The sequence below is a fragment of the Lacerta agilis genome, chromosome 7 (genome assembly GCF_009819535.1).
Source record: "Lacerta agilis isolate rLacAgi1 chromosome 7, rLacAgi1.pri, whole genome shotgun sequence".
NCBI classification, from domain to species: domain Eukaryota; kingdom Metazoa; phylum Chordata; class Lepidosauria; order Squamata; family Lacertidae; genus Lacerta; species Lacerta agilis.
The window spans coordinates 83,416,842-83,433,898 of NC_046318.1; the positions used below are offsets into that span (position 1 = coordinate 83,416,842).

Consider the following 17,057-nt stretch of genomic DNA (forward strand, 5'->3'; position numbering starts at 1 on the left):
CCATTTTATCCCTAGAGCCTTAGCTGTAAGTTGTACAACCTCTGAGGTAAAGTGGGTGCCCCTATCCGAGTCGATGTGACGTGGGACCCCAAAACGCGGTATTATTTCATGTAGGAGGACCTTGGCCACTACTTGAGCGGTAGCCCTGCGGGAGGGGAAGCATTCGATCCAACCCGTCAATTGATCGATTAACACGACCGCGTGTTTAAAGCCTTGGCATGGGGGCAGATCGATGAAATCTATTTGTAGACTTTCGAATGGTACAAAGGCCCAGGGTCTGGCTCCTGGTGGGCTCCTGGCAGTATGCTTGGGGTTGAAGCTCTGGCACGTATGACAGTTTTTGACAGCGGTTTTGGCCGCTAGAGCCAGTCCGGGGGCATACCAGCATCTTTGTATGGTGCCGATTAGTTTGTCTCTTCCCCAATGAGTACATTGGTGTAGTACTCTGAGATGTTTGGGCACCCAAAGTTTTGGCATTATGAGTCTCTTGTCAGGGAGATACCATACCCCGTTTTGAAAGATTGCCCCGTTCTCCTTCCAACCTTCTATTTCATCATTAGTTGCTACCGCATACATTTGTTTAAAGTCCACATCAGAAGGCAAAAGAGCACCTTGGAATTCGTGGCTAGGGTCAAGGGGTTGTAGAGCTACTTCTTGCGCCACACGATCGGCATAGCGATTCCCAGAGGAGATCGGATCCTTTCCTCTGGTATGTGCCTTGCAGTGTACAACTGCTATTGCCTCAGGAAGGTGAATGGAGTTCATGAGGCGTTCCACTAAGGGGGCGTGGGCAATGTGGGATCCAGCGGCTGTTAGGAATCCCCTTTGTAGCCAAATCTGTCCCGTGGCATGTACCAGCCCGAAACAGTACCTTGAGTCCGTATATATAGTGATTCGTTGGCCAGTTCCTATTTCACAGGCTCGGATTAAGGCAATAAGTTCTGCAGCCTGTGCGCTATACCGGGCATGTATGGGGCAAGCCTCTAAAATATCTTCATTAGTTACTACTGCATATCCGCTCTTTCTTTGACCTCCCACCACTTTAGAGCTACCGTCAGTATACATAATGAGATCAGGGCATTCCAGAGGAAGGTAGTCTAGGTCCTCCCGTGGTTTATCTGCATGCCGAACGATTTGGGAGCAGTCGTGGTGAGGCGTCCCGTCGTCCGGGAGTGGTAATAAGGTGGCAGGATTAAGAGCATTTACCCTTTTTATGGTGACATTGGAAGGGCTTAAAAGGATAGCTTCATACCTATTGAGTCTCTGGATGGTGAAGCGTTGGCAGCCCCTCAGATTAAGGAGGGTGGCAACCGCATGAGGGACATTTAAGGTCATTTGATGTCCCAAGACTGTTTCTTGTGCCTTTTCCAAGAGCAGTGCAGCTGCAGCCACTGCTCTTAAGCAGCCCACGTTTCCCAGTGCTGTGGGATCGAGTTGGAGGCTGTAGTAAGCCACCGGTCTATTCCTGCCTTGGAATGGTTGGGTAAGCACTCCAGAGGCTATTCCCTTATTCTCATGGACAAACAAAGCGAAAGGTAACCTGTAGTCAGGGAGTCCTAGCGCGGGGGAGGTCTTAAGTTCCCTTTTTATAGTCTCAAAGGATTCTAGCGCTTCTCCTGACCATTCAAGTCGTTCTGGGGCTTTCTCTTGAGTCATGGCTGTGAGGGGTCGGGTAAGTTCTCCAAATCTTGGGATCCACTGGCGGCAATACCCAGAAATTCCGATGAACCCACGGAGCTGTCTTTTTGTCTGTGGGAGTGGGAGTCTAGCTATGGTCTCTATCCGGTCAGTAGTCAGGGCACGTGTTCCCTCTCCCAGGATGTGTCCAAGGTATTTTACCTCCTTCTGACAGTACTGGATTTTCTTGGGGGATACCTTGTGCCCCTTGTACGCTAGAGCTGTAAGGAGAGTTTTTGTGTCCAGCTTACAGGATTCAACGTCCTTTCCACATAACAGAAGGTCATCAACGTACTGGCACAAGGTAGACCCCCCAGGGAGAGTAATATCCTGCAGATCTTGATACAGAATTGCAGAGAAGATCGCTGGGGATTCCACATAGCCCTGCGGTAATCTGGTCCAAGTTAACTGGCCGGTTTGCCAGGTAAAAGCAAAAAGGAATTGGCTGTCAGTATCTATCGGGATGCTGAAGAAGGCTGAGCATAGATCTATGACCGAATAAACTACAGTTCCCCCCGGTATGGAACTGAGAAGGTGCTGAGGGTTTGCCACTACAGCATGGCGAGGAATAACGAAGGAGTTGACAAGTCTCAAGTCCTGAACTAAACGCCATCTTACTGGGTTGGTATTGGGCTTTTTGACTGGGAGCAGGGGAGTGTTGCAAGGGGAGGCGCATGGAACTAGAACTCCCATTTTTAGAAATTCCTCGATCATTGGGGTCAGTCCATCTATAGCAGCTTGCGGTAGAGGGTATTGCCTAGTACACGGGAAAGGAAGGTCTTTCCTGTAGTTTATCTTTACTGGCGTGGCTGACTTGAGCAATCCAACGGAAGTGGATTCGGTGCCCCATAGCCAAGGGGGAACCGCATTCAATAGTTCTGCAGGCAAGTCAGAGTCTTTATCGTCTAATTCCTGTAGCACCCCTTGGAAATCAAAAACTGCCTCTTCGGGCATGTGCAAGTAAATGCCATCCTGGCCACATTGTATCGTGGCTTTTAATTTACAGAGCAGATCCCGCCCTAGAAGGTTAACCGGACTGGAGGTCAATAGAAAGGTGTGATCAACAGAAAGGGGGCCCAAAGAGACATGGGCAGACTCCGAGAGAGGGCAGACTCGTGGAATCCCATCCAGCCCCATCACTGTTCTGGATTCTGTCCCGGGGGCTAGATGGCTGTTGGTAAGGGTGGAATAAGTGGCCCCGGTATCTAGAAGACAGTCGTATAGCTTGCCATCTATTTCTATCGTGCAGATCGGATCCGAGGGAGAGAGTTGTAGAACGGGACCAAGAAATGGAAAAAAGGCTGGATCTGCTGCTAATTGTCAGTAATCGGCATGGTCCTCCACCATCATCTCTCGAGATACGTTGGGGTTGCGATGGGGCTGGGCGAAGGGATTAGCATTGTTGTTATGGTGTCTGGGATGTGGCACGGGAGGAAGGGGTGGTCTGGAGGACTGCGTTCGTGGAAAGTCATAGTCAGCATTAGGAGCCTTGTGGGTGGAGGTGGGATTTGGCGCGTAATCCTGTTTATGGTGTTGAAAGTTTCGGTCGTCTGATCTATAATTCCCGGGTTCCCTATATTTGGCCAATAGGGCGCAGTCCCGTTTGAGATGCCCCTTTTCGTGACAGTAGTAGCAGGCGCGGGCCTCTAAAGGAGGGGGTCCTTGTCCTCTTCCCCTTGGCTTTTCCCGAGATGAGGGAAATTCGCTGGAGTAGGCTAGTACCCGGGGGGTGTCTGGCTTGCATTCCTTTCGTTTTCTCTCGTCTCTAGAATTAAAGACTGATTTGGCTATGGAAAGTATTTCGTTTATAGACTTCCCATCATAGCCCAAGTGGGTGTTCAATGCCTTCCTGATATCGGCTGCAGCTTGATCCTTAAAGAAACCTTTTACAATTACTTCATGCTGCGCACTTTCCGGATCTATTCCACCCCACGTTTTGATGGCTGATACCAGGCGGGTGTAGTAGTCAGAAGGGTGCTCTTCAGGGCCTTGGAGGACAGACTGGACTTTGGTCCAGTTTACAGTCCGCTGTCCAGCTGCCTGTAGTCCATCTAGGATGGCCTTTTTAAATATCTTAAGGCACCATGCTCCCCCGGCGGTGTTGTAATCCCAATTAGGCTCAATTTGCAGGTTCTGGGGGTTCAGTGGCGCCGTTCCCTCTGGCGGGTTTAACTGATAATCAGCTTTACTTAAGGCTTCCCCCGCTTTGGCGATTATCTCCCTCTTTTCCGCATCATTAAAAAGCGCATTTAATAGCATGTGTACATCCGCCCACGTTGGGTTATGCGTGGAGAAGATGGTAGCCACTTGCCGATAGCATTTGTCTGGATCGTCTCGGAGGGAGGGCATTTTGTCTGACCAATTTATTAAGTCAGACGTTAGGAAGGGCTGGTGGGTGAAGACCATGCGTGGGGGGTCTCCCGCTCGAGCGGGGGGTATTGGCAGGGCTCTTAAAGGGAGCACGGTTTCAACCTGGCCATTGATTGAGTTATCGCGGTTGCGCAGCCTAGAGGCGATCGGGGATGTACTAGCTTCGTCAGGGGAGGGGACATCCGATGTGTGAGCTGGCGAGTTTCCCCCTGCATCCATTGGTGGGGGTCTAGAGTCCTCGGAACCCGAAGCTTCCGCAGGTAGCACACCTCCCCCCCCCCGCAGGCAGTGAGCTAGGTGGGGCACGTTGTACATCTGGGTCTGGAACTGCCCCTCCTCCTCCTCTTCCTCCCAGGCCAGGCGGGGGATTCGTTGATCCGGGATAATAGAAGGGGATGAGGGAGCGATCCAATTGTTCCTCCTGCATCCTAATATCATCATAAGGCGGCGGTCGGACAGGACTTAAGACAGCCATTTGACGGGCGATCTGTGTCTGTTGCATTCTAAAAAGCTCCCGCGCTTCTAAGAAAGCATTTAGATAGTAGATTTGGCGGGGTTTCTCATCAGCCAGGTAAAGTTTGAGCGCCTGGAGTTTAGATCCATTAAAAGAACCTTGTGGTGGCCATCGGGACTCCGGCTCTAGGCTCTGGGTATAGGCTACCCAAGATAGATTGCAGAGATCTCGTAGCTTAGATTTTGAGAGGTCCTTTCGCCCCTTGAGGTGTTTCCAGTTTTCCAACACGAACTTAAGTGGGGTGTCTGAGTCCATTCCACGGCAAGGAGGCTTCAGGGAAGCCTGATTGTCGGGAGGAGTCCACCCTTGCGCTTTGGAAGATTGGGCTCCCATCTTAAAGGCGAAACCCAATTTGGACGAACTGCTCAACTAAGAAAGGGGACACACTTCAAAGGATAGAGAGGAGACACAAGAGGGTGGGGTGAGAAAGGAAACACTCTGTCAGTTTGCAAGCCTAATGGTTTAGTGCTTTTGAAGGAAGTCACACACTTAAAGGGAGTCCGCCTCCCTGTACCCCCCTTTTCCCAGACCGTCTGGACACACTCCGACGGATCGGACTGGGATGGGATCACTACACTTTCAGGCAAACCCTGTTCCTAGCCTTAGCTTCGTCTGACTGTTCTGCCTATCAGTTTCTCTCTTCCCCTGTCGTTCAACTCAGACTAAATCCGAACTCCACCAACACGTGTCAACTAGAAACCCTAGTGCGGGGCCCAATCCTCCACATGTACCTCCCGTTCTGCTACTCACGACAGCCCCTACCTAGCCATAAACCTAGGATCGGAATTCTTTGCCGAACGCTCGCCCAGTGCGATGCCGGTTCAGAACCCGGAAAATAAAGGGTGGAAAGGAACAAATGACCTTGCGTTCTCACATACACGGGTCATCCTCAACAAGAGTCGCCGTGCAGGAGGTGCGGCTTCATTTGATAAGAGGTGAGAAGAGCAGAGAGTAAAGGAAGAAGTAGATGTCTCTCTGGCCCCCTAACACCGTTCTGGACCCTTTTCCGACGGAGCCGGGTCAAGGAGCCAGGAGATGGAGGAGAGAGAGGGAGAGAGTGATATCCTTATCCTTCACTCAGCACCGTTCTGGACTTTTTCCGACGGAGCCGGGCCGAGAAAGGAAAAGGAAGGGGAAGAGTTCCTCTCTGACACCGTTCTGGACCTTTTCCGACGGAGCCGGGTCAGAGAGAGAGAGAGAGAGAGAGAGAATTAGTAGAAATAGAGAGAGAGAGCAAGGAAGGAGAGAGAGAAGGTTTTAGCTGTCGTGAGTAAATTCACACGTTTCCACCCCCTCCCCGTGTTCTAAATCTGCACCATACTCACGTCCAAAATCCTTTGTAGATCCCGGGATCCTTTGCTGGCCGGCTTGACCGTGCCTTTGCTCCCTTTGGCTGGTCTCCCCAGGTAACAGTTGATTACCGCCCACGAAGAGAGGACAGAGAGAGGGAAAGAATCCCTGAGTCAAAGCTGCCCAGTGGCGCCTGGTCCTCTCCGCCTCACCCCCTCACCCTCGTGGGAGAACCAAGGGTCCCGCTCCGTGGTCGCCAAGCTGTTAAAGGCAGCAGTTCGAGGGCTCCCTTGGGCAAAAACTGGAGACCACCACCAAAGTAAAGAGCAAACAGCAGCCAGTAGGCTTGGTCTTTATTGGTAGAAATACTGTCGCGACAGGGCTCCCACTCCTCAGCACGAAGGAAAGATGGAAGCCCCGAGAAGGAAGTGTCCCCGACTTTTATTGCCTTCCCCCCTTCCCACATAGATACACCCCCAAATTACATCAGACTACATTAAAGATTTCCAGGACGGGAGGGGCTAGGAGCAGAAACCTGAGTGGTTTCACACCTGGGCTACCCCCTCCAGGTAGTGAGGCACAAGAAGACAAAAGGTGATATTGCCCTAGGGTAGGGCCAAGCACAGTCCCATTGAGTGGAATCCACTCTGAAGAGGCAGTCCTTTATTAAACAGATTTCCTTGTCTGGCAGAGTTGAGGCGGGAAAATCCTGTCTTCCTGCGGACGTGGGGTCACGCTTCGAGGATTATGGAGGAGGGTGAACAATATGGAGGAGGCAGCCCTGAGCTAGCCCTGCTGGTTACCGGTGGCAGGGAGTCATACACAAGTCAGAAAAAGGTCCAAAAGTACATAGAAATAGAGCGGAAACATTGTATAAAGGAATTGATACATTTGTGATTGGATCCGTCACGGTCGATTGAAAACGGAAACAATGTATTTGCACCTTGTCAGAGCTGTCAAAGCAGAGAGCCTGTAGTACCAGCGGGCTGGCCACCAGGGGCGCTATTTAGAACCGCCATTTTTATGAATGAATGGGATCCACGGAAGGAGAAGAGACGGGATCTTCGGGCCTATTTTCCTCTTATTTACGAGGACGGCCTCATGCAATAAAGGGTGTAAGGTTCAGGGAAACTGTGTGTGGTGCTTATGTAACTTGTGTGGGGAAATACTGCAACAGACTCGAACCCATGGCTTCAAGTTACAAGAAAGGAGATTCCGACTAAACGTCAGGAAGAACTTTCTGGCGGTAAGAGCTGTTCAGCAGTGGAATAGAGTCCCATGAGAGGTGGTGGACTCTCCTTCCTTGGAGGTTTTCAAGCAGAGGTTGGGGTGGCCATCTGTCATGGATGCTTCAGCTGAGTTTTCTGAATTGAAGGGGGTTGGACTGGATGACCCTTAGGGGTCCCTTCCAATGCTATGATTCTGTGATTCCCCCCAAGTAAGCCTTTTCCTGGTCTGTTTCCTGCAGCTGCGTCTGACGCGGATCTCCCGGAGCACGAGAAAGCTTTCCTCCAGTTCCACGTCACCCCGCCACAGGGCCCAGACGTCCGGCTGCTCTTGCAGGACCAAGAAGAGAGAAGGAAGCTGGGTAAGCCCCCCTCCCAGGATCCTTCCACCCTCCCTCCCCTGGCTGATACTGGCTTAGAGCATCTTTGGACAACCTGGTGCCTTCCAGAAGTCAGCTGGCCTTCGGCCTGACCCAGCCGCAGAGCTCTCCTTACCTTTGCACATAGTTAATTGTCGCATGAACGTGCCAAGAGAAGTCGGGAGGTGCTTCTGAATCCTGGTTGCTGAAACCACAGGAGGGGGATAGTGTCGGCATCCGGGGTCGAACGGCCAGCTGGATCGTCTCCTTCCAGCCGTCGCGCTGCAAAGATCCCTCAGCCTCTGGTGCGACATAAATCAGTGACCCAAGTCTGCTGACATGGGCACACTTTACTTAGCAGAGCAAAGTGCGCAACAAAAAGAGGATTGAGGCTTGTGAAGACATATTAGCAAACTACGGATTTATTATCATAAATCAGAAACAAAGAAGCATGTCTAGTGACAGGTAGGTAGCCGTGTTGGTCTGCTGTAGTCAATACAAAATAAAAAAATTCCTTCCAGTAGCACCTTAGAGACCAACTAAGTTAGTTATTGGTATGAGCTTTCGTGTGCATGCACACTTCTTCAGATCTCTAAGATGGTCTCTAAGGTGCTACTGGAAGGAATTTTTTTATTTTATTTTGAAAGAAACATGTCGTCTCTCTCCTTCCGAGAGAGATTAAAACACAACACAACGGAAGTTCCGCTTGCGTCAGCAAACAGTGCTGGAATGTAAACAGACACGTGATGTGTAACAATCCCATGTCTGTAACTAAAGGTGGAATGGAAAATTCCAACAGGCCGCTGTGAGAAGAGGATGCTGAATTTCAATAGGGACAGATGTTAAGGTTCTGCACTTAGGCAGGAAGAACCAGCTGCACAAATATAGGATTGGGGGGGGGGGACACCTGGCTTTCTAGCGGGACATGTGAAAAGGATCTCGGGGTCCTGGTGGACCACAAGCTTCGCATGAGCCAACAGTGTGGTGCAGCAGAAAAAAGCGAATGCTATTCTAGGCTGCATCAACAGAAGTCTATAGTTTCCAGATCAAGGGAAGTAATATTCCCGCTCTGTTCTGCCTTGGTTAGAGAACACTTGAAATACTGTGTCCAGTTCTGGGCACCACAATTTAAGAAGGCTGTTGACAAGCTGGAAGGGTGTGTAGAGGAGGGAGACCAAGATGATCAAGGGTCTGGAATCTAAGCCTTATGAGGAACGGTTGAAGGAGCCAGGTATGTTTAACCAGGAGGTTAAAGAGGAAACTGAGAAGAGATAGGATAGCCATCTTCCGATATCTCTAGGGCTGCTTGTTGACGAAGGAAGCTTGTTTTATTTTATTTTTTATAAATAATTTTTATTGAATTTTACATACATTCTTTCAAACATCCATTCTTATTCTTCTCTTGTACACATTTTTGACTTCCCTCAACCTCTTCTCAGGATTTTCAAATTTTCTAATTCCTTATTGTATTTCCAACTGCAGTATTATTTTTAACCACTATAATTAATTATTACCATCCAAAATTATTTCCGTAATATTTCCTAAATTCAACCTTACGAAACTTCTTGTAGGCCTACTAGCGTGATTTGTTGTTCACAACTGTCTTTCAAATATTTCTCAAACTTAGTCCAATCCTTCAGGAATTCCTGGTCCCGCCGGTTTCGAACTCTTCCTGTCATCTTATCTAGTTCTGCATAGTCCATTAATTTTGCCTGCCATTCCTCCATTGTCGGTAATTCTTCTTGCTTCCATTTCTGTGCCAATAACATTCTTGCGAAGGAAGCTTGTTTCAAGTGGACTGGCCAGTGGCAGACTCTCCTTCCTTGGAGGCTTGTCGGCAGAGGTTGTATGGCCCTCTGTCATGCATGCTGCAGTTGAGATTCCTGCATTGCAGAGGGTCAGACCAGATGACCCTCGGGGGTCCCTTGCAAGTCTTCAGTTTTAGGATTGTGCGATTCTGTGACTGGGCGGGCCGCTGATTTTTTTTATCCTGCAGGCTCTTTTCGTGTGCTGACCAAATATATATTTGTTGTGTGTGTGTGTGTGTGTGTTTGTTTGTAGGAAAGGCTCACCTCCGAAAGGCCATCATGAGGCACGAGGAAGCCATGAGGATCCACAGCCTGTGCAAGATCTTGAGGAAGATGGACATCCTCCAGGAGGTCCTGTGCCTTGCCCACAAGCGGTCGCTCGGCAAGTACTCGGAGATCGACCACGAGGAAGACTTCTTCGAGACGGCGGACGCCCCCGACATCCACCGTAAGTGAGCAGCGGGGAGGCGGGCGGCCGAGGGATTAGCACTCGCTGCGTTCCAGGATATGTGCGTGAGAGCCTCTCATGCCCTCCAACATGGCTCAGGTGAAAATTGGGACGTTTCTTGCTCCCCCACAACTGACCCTCCTCCACCGCCATTTTTTGTGTCCTCCTTGCCGAAGGAGGAGGGCAAGTGCCGTTACACCAACGGGACGCAGAAAACAAGCTCTTTGCTGTCCTGTTCACACCAATAAATACATTTTAGAAAGATGGCAAGATTAGACACGAACACACAAAGCATAAAATTCCAGACTCCTTGTGATTATTATTATTAATAATAATTTTATTTAAATTTTCAGATTTACCCAACAATCATCAAGCAAACAAATTAAACAATTTCTATAAGTTCTCTGGGACTTCCCTCCTTACGTTAACTTTTTCTCCTGCATCTTCTCTGTTAGTCCAATTCTATTAAATCTCCAACAGAACCACAACTTTTAACTAAGAGCATCATTCCAATCCTACTAATAATTGTAATTGTTTACAATGAATTTTTTTCAGGTAAATTATATATTTCCCCCCATTCCTTCTTGAAATTTTGGTCTTCCTAATTAAGACCCCTTGTGGTGATTAATTACCTGCCCTTCACCCCCAAAGTCCCAAGGCAGGTTATTACAGCATCAATGCACAATATTTTAAAATGCTTTAAAACAACCTGCTGAGTTACAGGAAAGGGGGGAATCTGTGACTCCCTGTCTTCTGAGCAGAGGGGGAATTCTAGGGAGATTCCCTTCCGGACTCGGAGATTTTGTCAGGGGTCATCCAAAGGGATCTCTTAGCAGGCTTAAGGACTAGAAACATGCCCAAGGAAAGGAAGAGACAGCAGAAGCGATGCTGGATTATGTGTGCCCAAAGTAAAATGCCAGGTTTCTGCGGAATACCTGCTTTTCCTCGGCTTCTATCTACTTCCTTAGGGATCCAGCTCCAGAAGCGATACGTACTGATATATTTGTGCAGTGTTTTAAAATCAAGCTTCCCCCAACCTGGTGCCTTCTAGACATTTTGGACTACAACTCCCATCAGCCCCAGCCAGCACACGCTGATGGGAGTTGTAGTCCCTGGAGGACGCCAGGTTGACAAAGGCTGTGTAAGGACGTTCAGTGGTTGCTCATGAGAAATCAGCTGAACGCAGAACTTCTAAAAACTAAGTTCTTTATTGTGCAGATATTTGCAGTGGAGCAAAAGTGTAAACGTCCATCTCATCCCTCCGCAGAGTCCGGGAATGAACCCTTCCAGTTCTTGGTCCAGCAAAAAAGGCACGGGATCCTGAACCCCCGCCTCCCCCTTCCACGTCTTTCCTGTCTGCGAACTCGGGGCACGGGAAACTGTCCCTGTTCCCCGCTTCCCCCTTGGTGCTCAGGCTCTGCCATCCCTTCACAGCCCCTGCGCCGACTTCCTGCCTCCAACTCCCCCTCCCCACTAGAGGAATGGTCGCTTCCTCCTGAGGAGGGGGATGACGAACTACTGAACAAAGGGGGCAGTTCCCTGTACTGCAAACGATCCTGAGATGCTACCAGCCGTGGGGAGGGGGGTTTCCTGACAGGCTGGTTCAAAGCACCACTTCCTGTGCCCCCCCCCTTCTCTCTTTTAGCAAAAACTCACCAGAGGCCAGAAATCAAATCTCCCAACTTCTCCAAGGTGAAAGTCACAGACATCTTCCATAGACTGGTAAGTACCAAGGGGCCTGGATGAGACCAGGTTTTGAGGTGAGCGGCGATGGTGCCATGTAAGCGTAGAGTGGATCCGTCGCCAACAGATCCCAGAGGTCCTCCCTCCTGTCTTCCCCATTTTGTCCCTCCCTTGTCATGCTATAGAGCTCCATGTCATGCAGTGAAATGGTCCAGTGGGGCTGCCTCTGAAGATGGTTCAGAAACTTCTGAAGGCGCAGAATTTGACGGCCAGGTTGCTCAGCAGGGCAAGACGGTTTGAGCATATTACACCTCGCCAGTTAGTTTCTGGGCCCAATTGAAAGTGCTGGTTTTGACATAAATGGCTCAGGACCGCATGACCCCAAGGACTGCCTCTCCCCATATGAACAGCCCCAGACCCTGTGATCATCATCTCAGACCCTTCTCCCTGTGCCCCCTCCATGAGGTGCGGAGTGTGGCAGTGTGAAAACGCGCCTTTTTGGTGGTGGCTCCCTGTTTGCGGAATGCACTCCCCAAGGGAGGCTTGCCTTGCACCTTAGTTACAACTTTAGGTGCCTGGTTCCTCTTCTCCAAGGCCTTTGGCAATAATAATAATAATAATAATAATAATAATAATAATAATAATGGCCTTTGTGGGTTATTGTTTTGTTTGTGATAGTTATATATTTTTGTGTTTTTATGCTGCAAACTTTCCTGTGATCCTCGAACGAAGGGCAGCGTGTAAATTTAACAAAGACTAAGAACAATACCCAAACCTCTTTGCAGTCCCACATAGAGCAGATTGCAGTAGTCAGGTCTGAAATTCAGAGCACACTTCTCTGCACGGCGAGGGATTTATCCGTACCAAAAGGACGATCCCACGAGCCGCCGTCTTGCAGCAGAGGTGCTACATCTCCGAGTGTCAGTTTCTGGGAACCCCGAGTGGGGTCATCTCTCTGGCCACCCTGGGAACTGGATGCTAATTCTCTGCTCCATGGGAGCTGCTCTGAAATTCTTGGATCCAGGCAGGTGCATGCATTTCGGGGAAGCGAAATGCGCCCCCAAGCCCCGGAAGACTCTGTCCTGCAGTACTTCCATCTGCCTCCCGCAGGGCCCGCTGTCGGTTTTCTCCGCCAAGAACAAGTGGCACCCCCCAAGGACGGTGCGCCTGGTCCGAGGCGAGAACGGCTTTGGGTTCACCCTCCGAGGGGATTCCCCGGTGCTCATCGCTGGAGTCATTGCAGGGGGCTGTGCGGCGGTAAGTGGCTGGTCTTGCGGGTGGGAACATGGGGCGCCATGCTCACCGTGTGGGAAGCAGCCCTATACAGTGGAACCTCGGTTGTCGCAAGTAATCCGTTCCAGAAGACCGTTCGACTTCCGAAATGTTCGACGACCGAGGCGCAAAGTTCTGTTGGCAACTTCAAGGGTGGAAATTGAGGAACGCACCTCGGAAGCCATTCGACTTCCGAGGCGCGTTCGAAAACGGAAGCAATTACTTCTGGGTTTTCAGCATTGGGCTTCTGAAATGTTCGGCTTCCGAGATGCTCGGAAACCGAGGTTCCGCTGTACACGCAGTTCCCGCTATGTGAACCCTCGCTGGATGTACCTTCAGGTCCCCGCACCTGAAGGATTTCTACTCTTAAGGTCACTATAAGAAGGCCTGAATGTACAAATTGGTTCAGTATGCAGAGAAAATATCTAGAAGTGTAGCCAGAGAGAGAGAGAGAGAGAGAGAGAGAGAGTCCATAATGCATTGGGATTATCTGCCTAGGAAATAATGTTTTTATTACACATCTTGTGTTTTCATTTTGTATTTCTATGCTGTGAACCGTCCTGAGGGCTTTGGATGAAGGGCGATGAACAGATTTAATAGTAACTCACAGGGATGGGACACAGGTGGCGCTGTGGGTTAAACTACAGAGCCTGGGGCTTGCCGATCAGAAGGTCGGCAGTTCAAATCCCTGCAACGGGGTGAGCTCCCGTTGCTCGGTCCCTGCTCCTGCCAACCTAGCAGTTCAAAAGCACGTGAAAAAGTGCAAGTAGATAAATAGGTACCGCTCCGGCGGGAAGGTAAACGGCGTTTCCGTGCGCTGCTCTGGTTCGCCAGAAGCGGCTTTGTCATGCTGGCCACATGACCCGGAAGCTGTACGCCGGCTCCCTCAGCCAGTAAAGTGAGATGAGCGCCACAACCCCGGAGTCGGACACGACTGGACCTAACGGTCAGGGGTCCCTTTACCTAACTCACACGGAGTAAGTGAAGTTAATTAATTAACTTCACTTTATGATAAAAACAGGATCTGCTCAGGAGTGCACATCAACCTTTCTTCCGTGGGGCTTGCCCCTATGAGTCACACTGAAGGTCCCCACCCCCCACAGCTTCCCAAGTCCCGTCCTTTCCGGGGTTTTTGCCAAGCGAGCGGAGACTGTGCTATGTGCCTGCCCTTGCTCCTTCTACTTTATCTCTTGGGCTTTTTGCTGACCAAAATCCCTCGCAACCTTTGGGGTTCCTGAAGGTCTCCGTCCCCCTTCCCCTCCCTCCCTCCCTGTTCTGCCGGGGGGCGTTTCCCAGCTTTTCTGGGCCTCACCTCTCCTCGCTGGGTTTCCAGGACGCCGGCCTGAAGGAAGGCGACTACATCGTCGCCATCGACGGCAAGGACTGCAAGTGGTCCAAGCATGCGGAGGTGGTGCAGCTGCTGAAGGTGGCCGGGGACGAGGGAGCGGAGGTCGGCGTCATCACCCTGCAGTACTCCGAAGGGCAGGGCGTGGTAAGCAGGCTGGGGGCTGGGGTGAGCAAAGGCCCGTTGGAGGGGGGGGTCAGGGTAGTCCTCCTAGTGGTGCAGCAATAAAACTGCTGGCACATTTGCAAAGCTAAGCAGGCAGGGTCTGGCCTGGTTTCAGATTGTATGGGAGACCTGTGTGTTGAGATTCTTTATAATCAGTGTTTACATCGATCATACACTTATTTACAAATAAACTTAAGTTCTATTACATAACAATAACAATAGCAGAAAAAATGCAAATAACACATATATCCAATTCATTTTAACAATTCCATTAAACACAAAAAGAAGAACTTAAGTTATATATAAACATTGACTTCCTTAATCCAACTCTCCATTGATTCAATAAAGAAAAAAAAGGAAAAAAGCATAACACCGATTATAAAGCTGATCACACACCGTATTTTTCGCTCCATAAGACGCACCTGACCATAAGAGTTTTTTGAGGAGGAAAGGGGGAAAGCCCCCCTTTTTGAGGATCAGTTCAAAGTTGTGCAGCTTCTTTTGGAAGAAGAAAAGCCCCATTTGCAAAAGGAGCAGCTCAAAGTTGTTGTACTGCTGCTTTTGCAAAGAAAAGCCCCATTTGCAAAAGGAGCAGCACAAAGCTGTTGTACTGCTGCTTTTGCAAAGGAGAAAAGACCCATTTGCTAAAGGAGCAGCTCAAAGCCCTTTCTACAGTTTCCAGACAGATAATCTAATCACATGTCGCTGGGGAAACCAACAGCCTCCTCTGCAGAAAGGGAGCCAGCGACCTTATCTCTCTCCCCAGTCTCTTGCTGATCAGCTGTAAAGCGGCAGCCTTTCAACACCCGCTTCTCTCTTTGTAAAAGAAAAAGCTCGATCTTCTTTTGGCCCCTGGGCAATTCAGCTCCAGGGACCATGCATTCGCTCCATAAGACGCACATAATACTTTTCAGGAGGAAAAAAGTGCGCCTTATGGAGCGAAAAATGCTGTAACACCTTTAATCTCACAAATTATTTTACCGCTGTTCTTTCAAGATTATTCTACAACCTAGCATCCTTGTGGCTCGGGACCTCCAACAAATTATTATTTGAGGAGCTTAAGGTCCTACCCGGGACATACCAGGAGAGGTGGTCCCTTAGGTGCTCTCTTTCCGCTCCTCCTCCACCCAAACCCCGTCTTTTTTCTCCCTCTGAAAGGTGGACAAGAAGTCTTCGGCGATGGGTCCTGGCGTTGCTGGTGGCGGCGACGGCAGCCTCCTGAAGAGCAACAAGGAGAACTGCCGGAAAGCCCTGATGCAGAGCAAAGGCGCCAGTTCCCTCCTGGCGTGGGGTAAACGCAGCAAACGCAGCAAAAGCAGCAGCAGCGGCAGCTACAGCCTCCCTTTCTCTGCCGTGGGGGACAACGAGCTGGCCTGCTGAGCGGCTCCCACTTCCTGCCCCTGCGCCTTCACTCCCCGGGCGGGAGAATGAGGCGGCAGGTTCCCGGCCGAGGATGCCCACCCCACGGGCGTTTCTGGAGCGTGCAAGGCGGCAGCGGAGTCGAGGGTTCTGCTGAGGCTGGCTTCTGAAAAGCAGGGGATTCGAACTCGGGGCTGGGAGAGGCTCGGCATCGCTCCAAATGCCAGGTGGCAGGGGGAGGGCTGGTGCCCGCAAGCCCCGTATCTCCGGGGGCATCCGGCCGGAGGCAAGATGACGGAGCTCTTCCAATTAACGCGCCTTCTAAACAGCCTCCAACGCCAGCAAGTTTCAGAGGGCTGCCTGTTTGCAGCGTTCTCATTTCCTCCTGCCCGAGGCATCGCTTGAGTCATAGCGGCGGGCGAGCGGCCGTTTTGGATTTGCGGCGTGTAAGAGGACCATTCGTGTCCGGTCCTTGGAAAACGGTGCTCCCGGCTCTGCATGGCCCTGGCTTTGCAAACCTCTCTGCAGCTCCTGCGTTCGGGACGGTGCATGTTTCAACTCACTGCTAGGAAGACCATGAACACATCTAGGGGACGAGTCATAGGAACAAAATGGCTGGTTTGTAGTTCCACCTGTAGCAAAATGGCTCAGTTTAGTTCCTTAACCTGTAGGGGAGCAGCGTAAGGGAGGCAAGGGAGCAACTATCAAACCATTTTTTTTGAAGCGAACCATGCATCACAAGCCACTTGCAAAGGAGAACCGAAACCGTGGTTTGAACTAGCTTCGTAAACTCTGGTTTGTGCTATGATTCGGTGCACATCCTGGTTATTATAGGCATTCCTCTTCAGGAGCCTTCAGGCTCACCAATTTTTCTGGGCTCGTTGACGCAGCATAGAGGCCAATGGTGCGATCCTATACATGTTTTCTTGGAGGCATGTTAATAACGGCACTTGCTCCCTGAGGAGTGTGCTTAGATCCACAGCCGGAGGGTCTGAGGGACGCAGTCCCTGGTTCAAATTCTGCAGCCACCAGCTGCTTACCTAGGTGGCCTTAGGCAAGCCTTTCTCTTGCCCCCAGATCCCACCCACAACTTGGGGAGCAATACTTGACCTGCCTTGCAGGGTCGCTCGTAAGGGTCATCACAGGTTTTAATACATGTCAGGCGTTTTGGAAATAGTTTTTGCCCGGTGACGCAAACCTCCCATCTGCCTGAGGATGTTGCGGTTCGGTGCTCTGTAAGTCACTGCTGCCCAGTGGTTTCTGAGAGCACTTTGGCATATTCCAGCAGCCGCTGAGATTGGGGGGGGGCACAAGCAGGTTCCCCCCCTTTCCTGCTTCCGTACTTCTTCTGCAGTTTGCAAGTTGCTCTTGCGGCATGCAGCAGTCTTCGTCCCACGCTGCAGGCGATGGTGATGTCGGTGACAGAGCGAGGCAAGTCCACTACACAGCTTCCATCTGTAAATTTGGGGTGGGCTCCCCCTTTTGCCTGGGGTGCACGTCCTCCAGCTGTTGGCACGGAGCAGAGGTTCCCAGTTTGGGGA

The 17,057-nt window shown here is 50.6% G+C and overlaps 1 protein-coding gene across 1 annotated transcript in view; it reads left to right on the forward strand.

Annotated features, from left to right (window-relative positions):
- RHPN1 (rhophilin Rho GTPase binding protein 1) overlaps positions 1 to 15,701 on the forward strand; it is a 53,761-nt gene extending 38,060 nt beyond the window's left edge. Inside the window, exons 10-15 of the mRNA XM_033155939.1 lie at positions 7,320 to 7,439; positions 9,498 to 9,692; positions 11,338 to 11,414; positions 12,486 to 12,632; positions 13,981 to 14,139; positions 15,316 to 15,701. Coding sequence (XP_033011830.1) covers positions 7,320 to 7,439; positions 9,498 to 9,692; positions 11,338 to 11,414; positions 12,486 to 12,632; positions 13,981 to 14,139; positions 15,316 to 15,537 — 920 coding nt within the window. The 3' untranslated portion in view covers positions 15,538 to 15,701. The remainder of the gene's footprint in view (positions 1 to 7,319; positions 7,440 to 9,497; positions 9,693 to 11,337; positions 11,415 to 12,485; positions 12,633 to 13,980; positions 14,140 to 15,315) is intronic.
- The last annotated feature ends 1,356 nt before the right edge of the window (positions 15,702 to 17,057 follow it).